We start from the raw sequence: 18,435 nt of genomic DNA, 5'->3' as shown, positions 1-18,435 counted from the left end.
AGCCTTTTCTTCTGCTTTATTCCTCTTGGTCTCAGTCCTGGGGTGTGTGCTTGATGATTATTCAGTCTTAGGAAAATCTGGAACTTCTTCTTTATACAGCCTTTTCTTACATTCTAAGTTACAATATCCTTCATTGCCCTATAGGCACTGTTGTATTTGGATGATGCTTTAGATTGTATAGCTTGAAAACCCAAACTATAGGAAGTAGAACATGTAAAGTTTTCATTTGCTCAGTGTTTTACAGAGGGGCATGAAGGGAACACACTGGCTGGCCAAGAATGCAGAACTTCTTGCTCTGATTTTTCATCATGCCTGGGGGCAGCCCCAAGCTTCTGCTGTTCAGTGTTGCTCCCAAACTGGAAACTGTCAAATCACCAGAACACAGGGTTGTACTCAAGCTAATTAGCCTTGGAAGTGATGTGTGAACACTATGAGATGGAGCGTGCTGCAGACACCTCCAGCCACTGTCATCCTGTGTGAGCTGCTGTTGGGAGCAGCAGCGTTTTACTTGGACTTGCATTTATCTAGGAATGCACTGGCCCATTACTGCAGATGATGAGATTCTTGGGTTCACCACCTTGAGAGCTCTGATGGACATGGGTGGTTTTACAGCTCCTGGTTCGCACATAGAAGTGTCCTGGGACATGGACTTTAGCAACATCATTGAAATCCCATGGAAGATGAACACTGAATCTGCTGATACTTTTGAAAATTAGTGCATTAGAGTTCAGTCAAAACTCTTCTTTGTATGTTTCTGCATCCAAAGCTGGGATGTGACGCAGCGAACGCAGGTCTGAGGTGAGGAACAGCAACCCTGGGTCTCTTTGTGCCTCTGTGGCAGGGGCTGGATATTTTTCCACTGCTCTTGAAACTCATCATCAGATACAAAATGGGCTATGCCAGAATTTCATTCCTCATCATCACACTTCACACCTACATCCCAAGCTACACAAGGTGAGAGAGTCATGCTGGTTCAGCGCCGTTAGTCTTAAATGAAGGTTTGTTTCCTCTCAGGAAGTCACTCAACAGCAGTGTGAGTGCTGAGGGCACTGGGTATGTGTATGGGGTTGTTTGGGTTTTTTTTCTTACTAGATAATGGGAAAAGACTTACTGAAAGAATGCTGCAAAACATTCCACCTTTCCGGACTTGCATATATATATATATATATATATCCACCAGTACCGCTGTCACAGAGAAGTATCAAAGCAGAGACCTGACTGGAGTTTTCTTTTATCACATCATCCTTTTCCCTCTCTTGCTGCTTTCCTGCTTTTTTGGGATCGAAAAGTGGTCTTTTTGCTTCCTTGCTGTTAACAAAAAGATGTATACAATGAGATACATTTACTGACAATCCCATTGTCCAGGTAGGAGGACACTGAGCATATCTGGGTTTCTCTCTTACTGCTGTGGTTTCCTGCATCTTAAAGACTTCAGGAAAATATCAGTGCTGTTCAGTTCAGATGTTAGGGGCCATCTGACCCCCCTGCAGTACCGCTGCTTTCAGTCGTTCTGTGGGTTACAAATATATTGGAGCCATTTTCAATGCAGCTGGAGTCCTGCTTCTACAGCTTGAAAGTAGAAAGCAGAGATAAGAGGCAAGAGAATAAAATTAGCCAAGTTGGTCAAGCACAGCTCAGCTTGCACAGTTAGAAAGAGCAAAGGCTCTGTCTGCCAGTGTTCTCATCAGGGAGCAGCAGCCATCCACAGGTCTGAGTTATCGAGTGCAACAGAAAACCTTTGTGCTGGAATAGAGGCATGAGACTCCTGTTGTTTCTGCCCAGGGATGATCCAACCTTTCATCACCAGCAAACGTGCACCCATGCTTTGCTCAGTCCCTCCTTGGAGGGCTGGAGCAAAGGTGGAGCCTGGCTCTTTGAGGACAGGACCATTCTCTGGTTTGAGGAATTTAATTTTGAGGAAACATTCCCCAAAAGAGCAATAATCTAATTCCTTGAATTGCTGCTATGCCTATTGCAGCCCGGAGAACCACAGCAGCGCTACACAAAGTTTGTCAATTAGTTGATTCGGTCTTAAATGACTTTTTTTTCTGCAGCAAAGTCTATCTTCTTTTTTTTTTTTTTCCATGTTGTTATCTTTGCAGAGGTCTTCCAGTAAAGGAGAGGAGGGAAGCATGCCACCCATAATAAATCAGTTACAAAAGCAATTTTACCTACTTCTGTTTGCAGATTGTCCGTGAAATGACTGTGATTTCATTCAATTTAAGCCCTACTTTACTGTTTAGAGATTGTGTTTTTCCCAGATAATCCCATGTTAATGACTCTGTGTGGTTCTCTCCAGTTGTTGTTCTCCTGAGCAGCATGAACAGGGACAAGTTTTGCTTGCGCTGGGTAGAGAAGCCAGTGCAAGGATGCAGATAACCCTTTAGCTCTGGGTGATTATGCTGCCAGGAAAAATGACATGGCTCTTTCCGTGATCACGGGATGATGTCTTGTATGACTCCCTGGTCAGGGAGCTGCCATCTCCCAGTGTCCGGGCTGTACCTTTGCTCTGGAGACCACCACCAGCCAGTTACACCAGGACTCATCACTGGGAGCAGTTGATGGAGGAGGTTCAATCACGTTACATGTGATGGGTCAGTGATAGCAAACTGCTGGCCAAGTTGGGCTAGAAGAAATAGAAACCCAGCTGATGCAAGCAATAGGGAGCTGTAGTGAGTGATTCTTGAAAGACATTTTGTGCTGGGAACCAGGCAGGCTCACAGTCACTGCTCGAGAGAAGGGGTACCTGCAGTCCCTATGTAGTTTTCCCAGCAGCTGATGGTCAAGTTTACACAACTTGTGCCTGACCATCTTTCAGCATTGCCCTCAAAACAAGAGGGACATGATGCTATTAGAGTGAGTCCAGAGGAGGCTATGAAGATGGGATAGAAAGAGGGGCAACAGCTTTAACCTGCCAGGGGGGAGACTGAGATGAGCTCTTAGGCAGAAGCTCTTTCCTGTGAGGATGCCCAGAGAAGCTGTGGCTGCCCCATCCCTGGCAGTGTTCAAGGCCAGGTTGGACACAGGGGCTTGGAGCAAGCTGCTCTAGTGGAAGGTGTCCCTGCCTGTGGAAGGGACCTGGAGCTGGGTGAGCTTTAAGGTCCCGTCCAACTTAAACCATTCTGTAATTCTATGATATCAGGAGAAAGCTGCTCCTGAACTGCCTGGGTGCTTGTTTTGCCAGTGGGGAGCACAGTGCAACTCCACTAATGGATTTTCATTTTAGACCTCTGAAATGGTGAGTGGTGACCCCACCTTATTAAAAATTCCATGTGGTCCCTTTGCCTGTGAAACAGTGGGGGGGTGATGGCGGTTTTTCAGGTACAATTATAGCAGGAGCACCAACAAGGGCTCAATTTACAGCACAATCCAAACACAGTTTTCATTAGCTGGATGCTTAGAGTCCAATATGCATCTAACCTCCTGTATCAGAGATGTGTTCCTTTGTTGAATAGCCATTTCCTTCATCAGTTTTCCTTTGTTCTTCTGTTAAGAAAGGCAAAGAACCAAGGACCTCTATGTTTTACGAAGTGTTAAAATACATGTTGTCTTTGTAGTGCTGGCATTGTTCCCAGTGGGCCCTATTACTTCAATTAAGCTTTTTAAAGTAAAAATAAATATCTAAACCCTATAGACAAACAAGCTTCAAAATTAAGTTTGATAAGCAATCGTACCTTTCAGGCTGCCAACTGTGTAAATAAATAATGCTTTGAGATCCAAATGTGGTTTAAAGTGGTTTTGGGGGGTTGTTTTTTGTAGGGAACGGGCAGTCAACACTTCTCAGCCTGGAACACTTCAACTTACTGTGGGCAACCTGAAACCAGAGGAAACCTACACCTTCCGAGTGGTGGCGTACAACGAGTGGGGACCAGGAGAGAGCTCGCAGCCCATCAAGGTCGCCACGCAGCCAGAGTGTGAGTGTGCACAGCACTGGGGTCTCGGTGCGGGTGGCAGCAAGAGTTGGAGGGGTGAGCTGCAGCCCTGCAGCACTTACAGTGCAACGGTTTCAGGCTTTCATAGGGCTGATCTTAGAAAACATGACCCAGCCCTTATGCACGGTAAATAAAACCTTTCTTCAGCTCGTCATAGTTCTTGCAGAGCAAGACAACTATTACAGCTATTACAAGAACTTAACAACAGCGTATTGCTTGTTTGTGTCATGACTTTGATGATCACACATCCCATCTTCTATTACGCGACAGCGTGAGTGATACCAAAAGCAGTGCTATAGTACATAACACTTTGGTTTTCTACACAGAAATATGATAAACTGGATGGAAGATAACACAAAACATACATAAGGAGTTGCTTTTTTTTTACAAAGAAAAGTGATAGACAAACTTGCTGAAAGATACAGAAACTTTCTACTGGAGAAAACATTTTGGCTTATCAGTGTTTAAAAGCAAACATTTTTCTATTAGTTAATGTTAACAGTAAGTGTGCTTTCTATTTCTTTGGAGCAGGTGGAATCTTTCAGTAAACACTTTTTCTCTGTCTGATTTTAGTGTACATATTTGCATATGTCTAGTCTCCAGAAAGAAAGAAATTCCTTCTGGTTGTGTTTGTCCTATTGCAGTTTTTCTCCTTTAGAAGGTCCAAGAAGGGCTGTTGTAGAGAGAGGACCGAAACATTTTGGAACCTTTCCACGGCAAAATGAATCATTCTGAAGAGTAGACAGTGAAAATGGGATTGGTATCTAGTTATCAACATCAGGATGGGTGCTGTGCATGATTCGGATGGTCATTAGACTGCTTTGGTGAACTGTAGGGGAAATGGTGCGATGCCGAGCTCCTTTTGTGCTCGGCAAAGAAGTCCCTGCCAGAATGTACTCACCCTCTGTAGTAAGGTGGGAAAACTAACACTGCACAAAAGCACAGAAGCTGTTTTACATCGTCACACCCTGCTATGTTCAGAAATTTACTGAAAGGCAATATTTGTCTGAAAACCCCTCGTTGTGTGAAGATAACAGCTGCGCTGTAAACCCTGAAATGTGTTTTCTTGATTCATTGCTGCAAGTGAATCACTGGGAGCGAGGTAGAGGAGGTGGGAATAGCTCTCCACGGGGGTGGAGAGGGAGAAGCACTTGGAAGCAAACGTGGTGATAAGGCAAGCCTTGTGGGGTAGCTTTAGGTGGCTTTTGAACTGTTCTGTTCCCTTTACAGCTAGTCTGAGCCCCAGGAAAGGTGTCTATTACAGCTAGTGAGAACATCTGCGATATCACCTGGCCCAGCAAGGTGTGCTGTGAACAAGCGGAAAAGGGACCTTTCAACTCACATTATTCTGTGGGTTTTGTGTCTTTAGCTTTGTTTATCACAAAACATGAATTTTACTCCCTGTTGTCACTTCCCAAACCCCCAAGAGTGGCGATGTTACTGAAAAATCACCCAAGATACAGGAATTTCTATTTCTCTCAATGGCCTTGAATTTTAGATACGTCTTCAATGCCTGCCTTTATTTGCAGTTACTGAAGCAAGGTTGTACCCCAGCCCTTTTTGGGGAAATAATTCTTGAAAAGGAAGCTGTGGCTGCCCCATCCGTGGCAGTGCTCAAGGCCAGGATGGACAGGGCTTGAAACAACCTGCTCTAGTGGAAGGTGTCCCTGCTGGTGGCCTGTGGAACCAGATGAGTTTTAAAGTCAACCCAAAGTATTGTGTGACTCTGTGATCCTCTCAAAGCCAGCTTATGAATCTGAGCCTATTGAAAATAAGGTATTGAGTAACCATTAGCATCATTTATCTGTTAGCAATTTATCACTGCTTAGACAGACACTCACAAATGTGCGTGTACACATTTCTGTGTGTGTTTGCAGTCTCTCTATATATTGTGTATATGTATTTACACAAGCAAAACAACATTTCAATTAGGAAAATACCTTCCCCCTGGCAAAGCCGCAATGAAAATCAGGCACCGCTACCCCCCGCTGACACCATCTGAAGCTTCCACACCACAGTTACCAGCTCTGTTTTATGTGTGGCATAGACATTTGGAATATCTTTCCTATTTAATAACTTCAAGATTTCTCTGAAGTGTCAAGTTTGAGCATGTAGAAAATATTGCATTCCATTTTTCTTTGTGCTTTTTTACTGTTGACCAAATTATGTTATCATTTCGAAACAACTCTCGCTGGTCCTGGGAGGCAGTCAGCCTCTATGTGGCTGTCTTTTAGAACATGCTGTAACTATTGTACAATAAATTACATGGCTGCACATAAATTGAATTTTCACATTATTTGCAAGTATCAGAAGTATTATGCAATCTGGCATTGTTAAAGAAGAAAAAGCTGATGAAAAAGGACATCTGAAATTCATGTCTGTCAGTGCCTGTTTCTAAAAGTGCATACATTTGCTCGGTAATCAGTTTAAAAGATCAACAGAACAAGCTCCAGCTTTTTGAAATAATCATCTGGAATGTATGGGCTGGATTTATATGAAGGTTTTTGTCCCCAGATTAACAACCCCTCCTTCCATTTTTTATTTTTTTTTTCTTTTTGGTAAACTACGACCCCTTTTTCTCTGCTTTTATGGTATATAATTTCACTACAGTATTATCAGTCCAGATTTAAATCCCTGACTGCTTAAGCTATGTCTAATCTTTTCATACCACATGTGGAGACTTTGTGAGTTATTATTTTGGCTCCTCAAGATGCTGTTAAAGCAGCTTGGTAGTAGAGAATAAAAAAAACTTCTATACTCAACAAGGAGGATTGAAATTGTCCACCCTAGCTTTGAAAGCTGTTTCCTGCTGTGGGACCAGTTCACCTCTTTTCACAACCCTCATGAATTAAAACCAGTTTCCTAATAGATCTATGTCTCCCTGATGTGTGTATTAGTTGGTGAATGATAGTTAAGATGAATAGGAAGACATGTTTGTGTGCCCCAAAGCAACATAACAGTCTCGCTTCAGCCTCATAAAGTCTCATCTTATCATCGCCATTCCAGTGAAGTCAGTGCAGTGTGCACTGACATCTCAACTTCTACCCAGCCATCTTTAAGAGCTTTATAAGGAATAATTAATTACTGTATCTTTCTGAGGTAAGGAATTGGTATTACACCTACTTAAGAGAGGCCCAGCTGTGTCCCCATATGGCTACCCCCTCCTGCACTACACTGAGGAGCAAATCTCTGACCCCCTGAGGGAGGGAGCAGCAGGGAGGAACTGTGCTTCCCATCCTAATATCCTGAAAATGGGAATTCTGAAACAGAAATAGACGGTTCAGACTTAAACAGGAGAAGTCTAGGTTAGATATAAGGAAGAAATTCTTTACTGTGAGGATGGTGAGGCACTGGAATGGGTTGCCCAAGGAAGTTGTGAATGCTCCATCCCTGGCAGTGTTCAAAGACAGGTTGGACAGAGCCTTGGGTGACGTGGTTTAGTGTGAGGTGTCCCTGCCCGTGGCAGGGGGGTTGGAACTTGATGATCTTAAGGTCCTTTCCAACCCTAACTATTCTATGATTCTATGATTTGGGGTGAATTTATGCAGTGAGCGAGGCATTTTGCAGTGGCTAGAAGGTGATGTTATTTGCACGGGAGACTTGTGTGACTTCGGCCACTGAGATCCATGCCTGCCTAGGTGCTTTTGTAGCCACTTTCAATTCCCATTAGAGGATGCTACATCTAACCTCAGAAGTCAGTCACTTTATTCTTTTCCTTTTTTTTTTTCTCCTTATCACTCACTGGCTGCACCTGAGTTTTCTTGCTAGAACAACTAGCAGCAAGAAGTACCATCAATACTGCATTAGAGGAATCACACCAGGAGCTATTAAAGTTTTTGGTTTCATGGTGAGGTGTCGTTTTTTCTTTTTTCCTACAGGTTTTTCAGTGGAGACACTATTCTTTGAAGTTGTTGCACAGCAAATGTTAAAAAGACATAGAGAAAGTTGCTACAGCCATCTCTTTTGACATACATCTCTTACACAAATGTCAAACCCGCACAGAAAATTAAAAGGCCATTAAAATTAATGCAATGAAATCTCACATGAAAATGCAAGGAAAGAAAGAGATGTCTTTAAAGCCCACATAGATGACAACATTTTCAAACAATAATCTGCTCCGTATATGCTGATCTGTGCAAGTTAAGTTTACAGAGTAAACGTGTGCTGGAGTAATTGAATTTTCTAAAGACTTCTATCAGACCAATCCCTTTTAGACACCAGTTCAGAGATGGTCCCAGACTGTTCACTTCTCAGGGCTGGTAAGGGTCCTCAAGCAGGGCTGCACCCCGCCAACGCTGGATGCTGTTTCAAAGAGCTCTAATGCCACATTTGCACCCTACTCAGCTATTTTAGGTACCAGTTTCAGTCACAATGATAATATTGATGCTATAAATGGTGCTAAATGGTCTCACCTTGCACTAGAGCAGCTTGCTCCAAGCCCCTGTGTCCAACCTGCCCTTGAACACTACCAGGGATGGGGCAGCCACAGCTTCTCTGGGCACCCTGTGCCAGCGCCTCAGCACCCTCACAGCAAAGAGCTTCTGCCTAAGAGCTCAGCTCAGTCTCCCCTCTGGCAGGTTCAAGCCATTCCCCTTGGCCTGTCCCTACATCCCTTGTCCCAAGCCCCTCTCCAGCTTTCCTGCAGCCCCTTCAGGCACTGGAGCTGCTCTCAGGTCTCCCCTTCAGGAGCCTTCTCTTCTCCAGGCTGAACAAGCCCAACTCGCTCAGCTTGATGATCTTTCCAGGGCCATTGCAACTCTCATTATTAATTAGGTCCATGACTTTTTTTCTTTCCTTGCTCATGCCCAGGTAAACATTCGTACAAGCTGCTTGAAAAATATCCTTCATGACAGGGATTTCCCTGTTCATCAAGTGCTGGTGTAACAAAAATCAATAATTTTTAACAGACCTATAGCTAGTCCATCAGCAGCCTTCCCTGCTGCAGCCCATCCTGCATCTGCTGTCAAAGTGACGAACAGAGGACATGGCAGTCCTGCCATCCATCCATCCATCCATCCATCCATCCATGCTTCCATCCATGCGTCCAACCATCCACCCACCCAACAATCCTTTTACAACATTGAAGATATTATTTTAAATTTCATAAAATGTCTGCCTGAGTCTTCATTCTTACCCTGCCAAATTTTGTGTGCACAGAAAGGTCCCCAGAGTAATGAATTGGCTGCTTTGCTTTTGAGCAATGTCCATTTTGCAGGGTGCAGGGTTATTTCTACATTTATATATATATTTAATGTATTTCATATATTTATGAATATATGAAAGAGCTGAGGTGGGCAGAAACCTAAGCATCTCCGGTGTAGTGCCTTGAGAGTGATTTTTTTCTTATCATTTGATGAAAGGGTGAAGCAGTACTGAAAAATGTTTTCTGTGGAGTCATTAATATCCTCCTCATTTGTATGTATTCTTCCATAGTGGCTCAGTAAAATACACCCTGGGGTAACTTTATGCCATTCCTGCATGGTTCTTTAATTTTATGAGTAATTTATGTGGAGCATCGTAGGGGGGAGGAGGTTTTCAATTGCTTTAAATGAAACGTATCTTTCTAAAAGTTGGGTAGACATGAAGGAAAAGGTGGAGGTGTCTTGTTCTCTCTGTCTTAGAATCCTGGTTTTTGGTTTCTCACCCACTTTTTTCCCTCTGCTGTTTTGTTGGGGTTTTGTGTTTTTTTTGTCTTCTTATCTCTCTCCTTGAGAGAGTAGAGTTGCTTTAGTCTCAGCTCTTGTAAGTAACTTCATAGAATCCCAGACTGGTTTGTGTTGGAAGGGACCTTAAAGCTCATCCAGTTCCAACCCCTGGCCACGGGCAGGGACCCCTTCCACTGGAGCAGCTTGCTCCAAGCCCCTGTGTCCAACCTGGCCTTGAACACTGCCAGGGATGGGGCAGCCACAGCTTCTCTGGGCACCCTGTGCCAGCGCCTCAGCACCCTTACAGGAGGCATCTTCACTTTGCAGAAGGTCGATGCAGGAGCAGGATGAGGTCTAGCTCTAGCTTCCTGGTGATGTCCACAGCACAGGCCAGGTAATGCTCCTGCCCTGGCTCCAGTGTCATTAGTGCTGCTTTCTGCAATGGAATATATGAATTCAGATGCCCTGCACATATCTGTATTATGAATTTTATCTTCTGCTTCTTTTGTGTTTATTTACATCGGGTTGAATTTCAAATGAAGTAGAAATTCATTTCATTTTGTGGGGAATCTGATCTGTTTTCTTATGGAAAGCCAACTGCCAGCCCCTGCTGCCACCTCCCACACTGCCCAGACACCTCTGCTGCACTGTGTCTGGGTCTGTATGTGCTGCAGGGCAGTCAGGCCAGCTTCTGCTTCTTAGATACATTTAAACTGGAGTCAGGTCTGGTTAATAGAGGCTGTTAGCATTGATAATTGAGATTAAAGGTCACCTCATGTTGGTTTATTCTTCAGATTCTGGCTAGCTTTACTGCCGTGGTCTTTTTCTCAGTCTTTTATTTCTCTTTCAATTCCCATTGAATTTCTAGTTTTACTTGTGGAACAAAATGCAGTACCTTAAGTTAGATTCAGTTATCCCATCTGCACTTACCTGATGAAGATGTGGTTCATTGTGTGTCATGGGGAGGCTGATTAAGAGTTTTGTAAAAGGCCATTTACAAGGAGGGTTTAAATAAGAGAAAAATTTCTATTTATGCTATCCTGCTTCCTAGAGACTTTAGAAAAATATAGCAAAGGAGGAGAAGACAATCTTCCGCACATCTTCTTTGGAGTTCAGATTGATTCTGACCTTCCTTTTAGAGCAGGAAAAATAGGAGCAGGTGAGCATGTGGTCAGTTCTTCAGTTGTTCTGTAAATCTTAGGATGATCAGATTTGCAAAAACATTTATTCTGCTAAAATTTTCCAACTTTTGAAATAGTCTCCGACACTGAGGGTATTTCCACCCTCAGTCTTGCAACGGCCATGCTACCTGTTGCCTTTCTGCCCCAACTCTGTCCCCCCTGGAGCCACGTGCTGTAAGGAAACCTGGTGAAATACTCATTCAATTCCAACTGAGCCATAGTGCTGGCTGCAGAAGCTCTCTGAAGTTGAAGTTCTAGCTGGGTCATGCAAAGGCATTGAGCAAATTGCTCTGTTCCTGTATATCATCATCCCTTTGATACTAAAATGGCCACAATGGTGAAGACATACTGGAATCTTAATCCTTTCAAGATATCATGCAAGCCTCTCTTTTCTGTGAAGGCAGATTTGGGTTATTAGAAGTGGGAGCATTTGTTACCATCTTGGTACACTATGAGTTAAAGTGAATACCAAATCAAACCCAGAAAATAAAATTATTCCTTTTCAAATTGTCTTGGATTCAATTTAAAGTATCACAAATTGCTTGCTGTTCATCATTCATCTTAATTAACTGAAATAATGAAGTCAAAATCTTTTTTTTTTGGAGGTCTTATTTAGTTTATTTTTTTTTTTTCTGACCAGCTCTTCTGCCTCCTTTGAAAAGTATAAGTCTCATTAGAAAGTTGCATTGTTATATGAAATAACTGTAATTAAAAGTGAATTCAAATGCCTTTGCATTCCCTTTATGAGACTTTCATAAGTCTTGGTGTCCTGTGATTGTGCTATGATTTCTGCAGAGGAAGAAATGCAGTAAACAACGAATATGTATTGTATCAGATGTGTATTGACATACACTGAATTTTATATCAGATGTACACTGAAGTGTCATTATTGCACTCTCGAGTAGGTACCGCCATAGCTTCACGCTTAGGACAGAATTACTGGTGCATTGAACATGATGTGAACCAGTGACGGCCTCAAGGGTTGTTTTCCTTCTGATTACTGACACAGTCACCATACCAAGAAGACTTTCTCTCCTGGGATATTGTCGTGATGGCTGAGGGTCACTCAAAGAATCACCATCAAAGGTATTATCGAGGGTAGTTTTAATAGGAATTCCTGAAACATGTGAAGGAGTTAGAATTGATTTAGAATGACTTATGTTACACAGAGACCAAAGATGCAGAAAGGTAAGGGAGACCCCCTCGCTGAGTCACAAGGTTAAGAGTGTACCCTCTTGCTTTCTAAACGCGTGATGGACCTTTAGTGCAGCTAAGTCCAAATCTTAGTCCCAGACTTGTTCAGCTGTTTACGTCTCAAGGGTTACATGTGTAATGATGCAGGACCGTCTAAAGAGTCATGGTTCACAACAGCAGCAAAACATGATCTTACCAGGATGTTGTAAAAGTACTGGTTCACCAGAGGTGGGATTTTTGCACACCCTTTGACCTAGCAGCAGTCTGCAGTGTTAAGGTGAATAGCAAGAACCTCCTCTCCTCCCAGTCTGCTGAGCCTTGGCAGTCTGATGGTTGGTGAGGGCTCTTACAGGTATTTCCAAGGGGTTTAAAATAGTGCTAAATTACAATCTTTTTTTCCAATTGTTTTTAACAGATCTCTTCTGCCCACTGTCATTAATTTGAAATTCGCTTGTGAAAGAATAGTGAGGGTTTTTTTAATACTTAAAAATTTTTTCTTTGTGCTTCTTTAAAATTATTTTGTGGTTTTTCGTCAGACTTTTTAAATATAGGTTGAGGAAAGAAAGTTAAGGGAAAGGACCAGGGTTTTGGGGATCACAGGAAAATGTGGTGCTGGAGGCTCTTGTATTTTGAAGTACAGGAAAAACAATTCTTAATTGCTTTCCTCTTTTTTTAAATTAGTGAAACAATGTGTTTTATTCTGTCATCCAGTATGTAAAAATTTTGAAAAGCTTATGCCAAAGTTGCTGCAAGTAAAAAACAAAAATTCTAGAAAATAAATATTTTTGTTTGAAAATGTAATTAATGGATTTTTCAGTAATGGTATTATTTTGCCTCATTTTTCTTGCTAAGAAAAAAAAGTCACCCTTTTTTCCAAAAGTCTTGATGCCTGTGACGACCACGTTTACCAGAAATAACCTACTTCAGTGAAAATACTCCAAATGCTCTAAATGAGAAAAGGGATTTTCCGTTTCGGAGGTTTTCCTGTGCCGCACACTCCTGCCTTTTAGTGGCTCATGGAGGAGGTTGATATGACGAAGTCAGTGCTTGCCACCTAATCATTGCTTTTGTAAATAATAAGCTTCAGTGGCTGGAAGTACATCTAATTCTGGTCCAGGTTTGCTGAGATGCAAAGGCACCGTTATGCGAGCAAAATACTTTGCTTTGACTGACTTGACAAGAAGGAACAGAAAATTATAGCCACTCTTATCTGAAAGAAAAAAAAAAAAAAAAAAGAAAAAAAAAGGGAAGAGATTAACATATGTTAATCAAGTATGCAAATAAAGAAATTTCACCATTTGCATGAAATCTCCATATTGATAGGTCCTTGACGTAAAGAGTGATGCAGAGGCAGAAGCGCAGTGGCTGTGACTGGATCCCCTCATCCAGGAGCAGTGTAGGGCAGACAGACCATCTTCAGCACCCTTCACGGTGGCAGGGTTTACCCTGCACGCAGATGAGATGGCAGTTTGGGGACGTGGGTAAGTCTGAACCTGCTTGAACGAGTCCAGAAGATGCAACGGAGATGCTGCGAGGGCTGGAGCAGCTCTGCTCTGGAGCCAGGCTGAGAGAGCTGGGCTGGGGCAGCCTGGAGAAGAGAAGGCTCCTGAAGGGGAGACCTGAGAGCAGCTCCAGTGCCTAAAGGGGCTGCAGAAAAGCTGGAGAGGGGCTCTTCATCAGGGACTGTAGTGGTAGGACAAGGGGGGATGGGTTCAAACTGGAACAGGGGAAGTTCAGGTTGGAGATAAGGCAGAAGCTCTTCCCTGTGAGGGTGCTGAGGCGCTGGCACAGGGTGCCCAGAGAAGCTGTGGCTGCCCCATCCCTGGCAGTGTTCAAGGCCAGGTTGGACACAGGGGCTTGGGGCAAGCTGCTCTAGTGGAAGGTGTCCCTGCCCATGGAAGGCCATTGGAACTGGATGAGCTTTAAGGTCCTTTTCAAGCCAATCCAGTCTGGGATTCTATGGCACTTGACAATGATGAAGATGTCACCCTACCTGTATGAGATATGTCACAGTTGGAAGCTCTTTCACACCAGTGTCCATTTTCTCCATCCTTACATCCCTCAAGGAAGTGTTTTGATGCCGCAGTCCTCGAGCAGCATGGTTGTCAGTTCCACTCGCTGCTGGTGAGATGCAGGACAGTGTTTCACCAGCTAGATTTGGCAGGTACCTTTGGCACTGCCTGATGTCCCTCTGGACAGGAGCGCTGGCGTGGCATTTTGCTGAGATTCATCCAGAAATCTCTGCTGACCTGCAGACTACTGGGATGCATTTGTCTCCCTTCAGCTTTCTTAGAACATCGGCAATCGTGGCACCGGGAATGAGCTGGAAATGAAATAAGTTCACCAAGCCTGATTTGGGCACAGGGAAGTGACCAGCTCAGTGCCTCCAGCTGATCCAATGCCACTAAATCTTATCGAATAGCGGTACAAATCCCTTCTGAAACCTTTTGATCAGAAACAAGGCTACCTCTATAAAGAGACAGGTTTTATTTGTAGGACAGCTGTGTGTAGAGACCTCAATTAGGCTTGAGGCCTTTTGTGCCGTGATTTCCACGAATTTAAGGGAGGGATGAGATCTGAGACAGAAGCAGACTGTTAAACCTCTGTAGCTGAGCAAGGGAAGCACTCCAGCCTACTATTCCTGGGGACTGACAAATCACTTAATTCACGTAGGTCCATTGGCCCCTTTCATATCCGTTGCATCTGTGGAACGTACAAGCTCATGGAGGTGTTTGATTAACCATCTGCTGAGCTCCCATCCGGAGCCTGGGTGCTGCAGTCACCAGTCCTGTCTCACCAGGAGCTGGCAGGGTATGAGGTGCCCAGCCACAACCACTCTGGTCCTTCGCAGTAATACACACCAGGAGAAGGTCGAAGGGAAGATGTCCTATAGAATGAGCTGCTGCCAAGAGACTCTAAAATAGCTTTGGATATAGGAATTGAAAGTCTGTTTCAGCTCTGTCTGAAATGCATTCATCTTTGTTTCATCTGGACCTTTCTTCCTACCCTAGAAATCTTGCAGTATAAATAGGTAAGATAAAGAATGGGTAGGAGATATATTATTATGCCATTTTATGGGAAGGAAATTGAAGCATAAAAGCATTAAATTATTTATCCAAGCTCCCTCTGGAAGTCGGAGCAGAGCCAGGATTGCTGTACCCTGTGTTTCTGTGCACTGTTTCTCAGAATAAAAGGTTGAATTTCTGTCCCTGCTGAAGCCAATAAGAGTTGCTTTTTAGTTCTGTGGATGTTATCATTTCACCTAAGTGCATAGCAGGGCCTCCAGTTCTTGTAAACGCCCTTCCATTCAGAGAGGTTTTCCTTCCATTTTTCAGACCTCAAACAAATGCAGGGCATGTTTCAACACCCAGAAGCAGATGGATTTTGTAACAAAAGCCTGTTTTCCGACTGAATTCATCTCACTGACTGCAGAATATGTCTTTGTTGATGGTATTATTTCAGTGCTCATGTTTGCACCCCGTATTTGCTCTCAAACAGCTTATTGACATTAATGAAATCTTAATCAATTTTGATTCTCAGAGAGATCTTCTCCCCAGTGCAAACTAGTACAATGACTCCCTCCTCCATCCGCAATCCTGTGGCTTACCTGCCACAAATACAGCCCGTCAGCACTGTGTAAAAATAAATGTTCTCTTTCTGAGCTTAGTGTCCGGGCTGACAGGATGGTTACAGCGGCTCAGCTCCTAGAAGTGTGCACTGAGATACATACTCAACTGTTTAAATGTCAGGCCAAACAAGGATGGGAGCAAAAATGTGAGTGATGAAGGTACTTTTTAAAGTTTCTCTATTAATGAGGTGCCTGCGAAGGTGTTGAGCGGTTTCTGCTGCACATTTCTGGCCAAGGGCTTGTTTGGCAGGAATATCTTCAGTTGGAAGAAACATCCAACAATCACCTAGACCAACTGCCTGGCCCCTTCGTTGCTGACCAGAAGTACAAGCACGTTGTTAAGGGTGTTATTCAAATGGCTTTTGAGCACTGACAGGCTTGGGGCATCAAACACTTCCCCAAGAAGCCTGTTCCAGGCTTTAACCGTACTATCTATAATGAATTCCTTCCTCATGTGCAGTATAAACCTCTGCTGGTGAAGCTTTGAACCAGTCCCATGTGTCACAGAATTATAGAATGGCTTAGGTTGGAAGGGACCTTAAAGCTCATCCAGTTCCAACCCCTGCCACAGGCAGGGACCCCTTCCACTGGAGCAGCTTGCTCCAAGCCCCTGTGTCCAACCTGGCCTTGAACACTGCCAGGGATGGGGCAGCCACAGCTTCTCTGGGCACCCTGTGCCAGAGCCTCAGCACCCTCACAGGGAAGAGCTTCTGCCTAAGAGCTCATCTCAGTCTCCCCTCGGGCAGGTTAAAGCCATTCCCCTTGGCCTGTCCCTACATCCCTTGTCCCAAGCCCCTCTCCAGCTTTCCTGCAGCCCCTTCAGGCACTGGAGCTGCTCTCAGGTCTCCCCTTCAGGAGCCTTCTCTTGTCCAGGCTGCCCCAGCCCAGCTCTCTCAGCCTGGCTCCAGAGCAGAGCTGCTCCAGCCCTCGCAGCATCTCCATGGCCTCCTCTGGCCTCGCTCCAACAGCTCCACATCCCTCTTGTGCTGCTGCCCCAGAGCTGGATCAGGACTGCAGGGGGGGGGTGTCTTTGTCGATGGCAAGAATCCCCTGCCTCGACCTGCTGATCACTGTCATCTTGTCACTGCATCCCAGGACAAGAAGGTAACACCGTACTCCCATCTTGTCTCTTGCTCCAGATTTGGACCACAGGTCCATTTGTGGTCTCTGGTGATGTACTTGTCCCCTGAGCTCCCTTTTCTCCCCAGACCCCTGCCTCTCACATTTCCAAAGACACATTTCCAAACCTCCTCTGGTACAGGCAGCCCCAAAGAGGCATTTTCCCTTCACTGTAGAGTTCAGATCTGAGCCATCTCCATCGCATCGCTTGGTGGTACTACCCTTGGTCCCACATTCCTTAACAAATCAACTACTAGATTCATGCATCCATCTGTGGTGCACAGCTGAGCATCACGTGAAGAGTTAGAGGGCAAACTAATGAAAACCAGAAGACTCTGTGAAAACATAAATGACAGCTACTTCCAAAAGCTGTCTTCACCACCAGCTCCTTTGGATAACACTGGAGGCATACATGGCAGTCCTGCCAAATAACTCCTATGTCTTCGGAGCGTGTCCAGTGTGGGTAAGCAGGGTTTGCTGAATTAATAATTACACTGTTCTCTGGAGTTGCATCTTTCTGTGCAGCATTGAACCAAATTTTAATGAAATATCGTTAAAGCTGTTAACTACAGAGAAAGAAAGGAGGGGAGAAATCAAAGGCACAATCAAAGCATGCACTCTATTATCAATAACTGCAAGTGGCTTCATAAATGTTTTATGTTATAAATGTTTTCAGCGCAGATCAGCACAGAACCAGCTGTTTAATCGAAGTGAAATGTAGTAACAAGAACATTTTAATCATTGCATTTCATTATAGAGAAGAATGAATCACCAGGAAAGATGTTTTAAAAAGCAGCTTTTTTTTTAGCAGATGGAGATTGCTAGCCTGACACAGAGCTGGAGACCAAGGAAGCCTAACTCAAGTTTAACAGGCGTATTCCTTTAAAAGAATTGGGTTGAGATAAGTGGTTTTATTTTCCTTATAAAAGCATGGTGCTGGTACACCCTCTCTCCTGGGAAAGTTTAATGTTTTCTTGTACTTGAAAGGATTCAGAGCATAAATGGCACACTTGGTCCAGGAGACCCATGGCCATTAGGTGGGAGATCGGTTTGGACTAGGGGCAATAAACGTCAAGACCCCTGGGACCAGAAGGAGAAAACAAGTAGGACTGTGATCTTTTCACCTCATTTTCAGGCATTCAACTTCAAGATGACTTCAGAGTCATCTTCAGGACTCTGCCTTCTTGTCCACAGGTTGTCATACATAATTTGGCATCAATACACCTTACAGCCCAAGACTGGAGCCCATCAATAGCTCTGAAAGAAGGTCGTTACCTTGTGATACAGCTTGATGTGACTCTACGTGCCAGAGCTGTGCTCAAGGAGTTCAGGTTCTCCTTCCCATGGCCTCCATTGGAGCTTTGGTATGAGCCAGATTCCCACCATCACAGGCCGGGTGGCCTGAGGTGCCGAAGGGAGAGCTTCAGGAACTGATAAAGATGTCAGATTTGAGAGATATGCTTGTCATGTTTAGGCAGTTGCCAAGCAATTTCTGACGTAGTTGCCTACACCCCTATTTCAGGCACTTCAGTCTTGCTTATGTCTTATTAGCTATTATTATCAGAAATCTGACTAAACGATACCAAAGAGGAAATGTCTGTGTGAGAACAGTGAAGCTCATAGGGGTAGATACTGTGTTCGTGCAGGTTTTAAAGAGCAGTTGATTTTGTGGACATGTGGCTTTAAGCAACTGAAAGTGAGCAGGGTCAATACCAGAGTCTCTCCATGACGAGATG

At 44.0% G+C, this 18,435-nt stretch overlaps 1 protein-coding gene across 1 annotated transcript in view; it reads left to right on the top strand.

Moving 5' to 3' along the window:
• DCC (DCC netrin 1 receptor) overlaps positions 1–18,435 on the top strand; it is a 602,068-nt gene that overhangs the window by 420,758 nt on the left and 162,875 nt on the right. Inside the window, exon 9 of the mRNA XM_062615397.1 lies at positions 3,760–3,914. Within this exon, the coding sequence (XP_062471381.1) occupies positions 3,760–3,914 (155 nt within the window). The remainder of the gene's footprint in view (positions 1–3,759; positions 3,915–18,435) is intronic.

Source organism: Pezoporus occidentalis, unplaced genomic scaffold, assembly GCF_034315485.1.
Source record: "Pezoporus occidentalis ecotype Australia unplaced genomic scaffold, CSIRO_AGI_Poc_V1 ctg180, whole genome shotgun sequence".
In the NCBI taxonomy this organism is placed as follows: domain Eukaryota; kingdom Metazoa; phylum Chordata; class Aves; order Psittaciformes; family Psittacidae; genus Pezoporus; species Pezoporus occidentalis.
The sequence above is the reverse complement of the archived record's forward strand: the minus strand, read 5'-3'. Positions and strand labels throughout refer to the sequence as shown.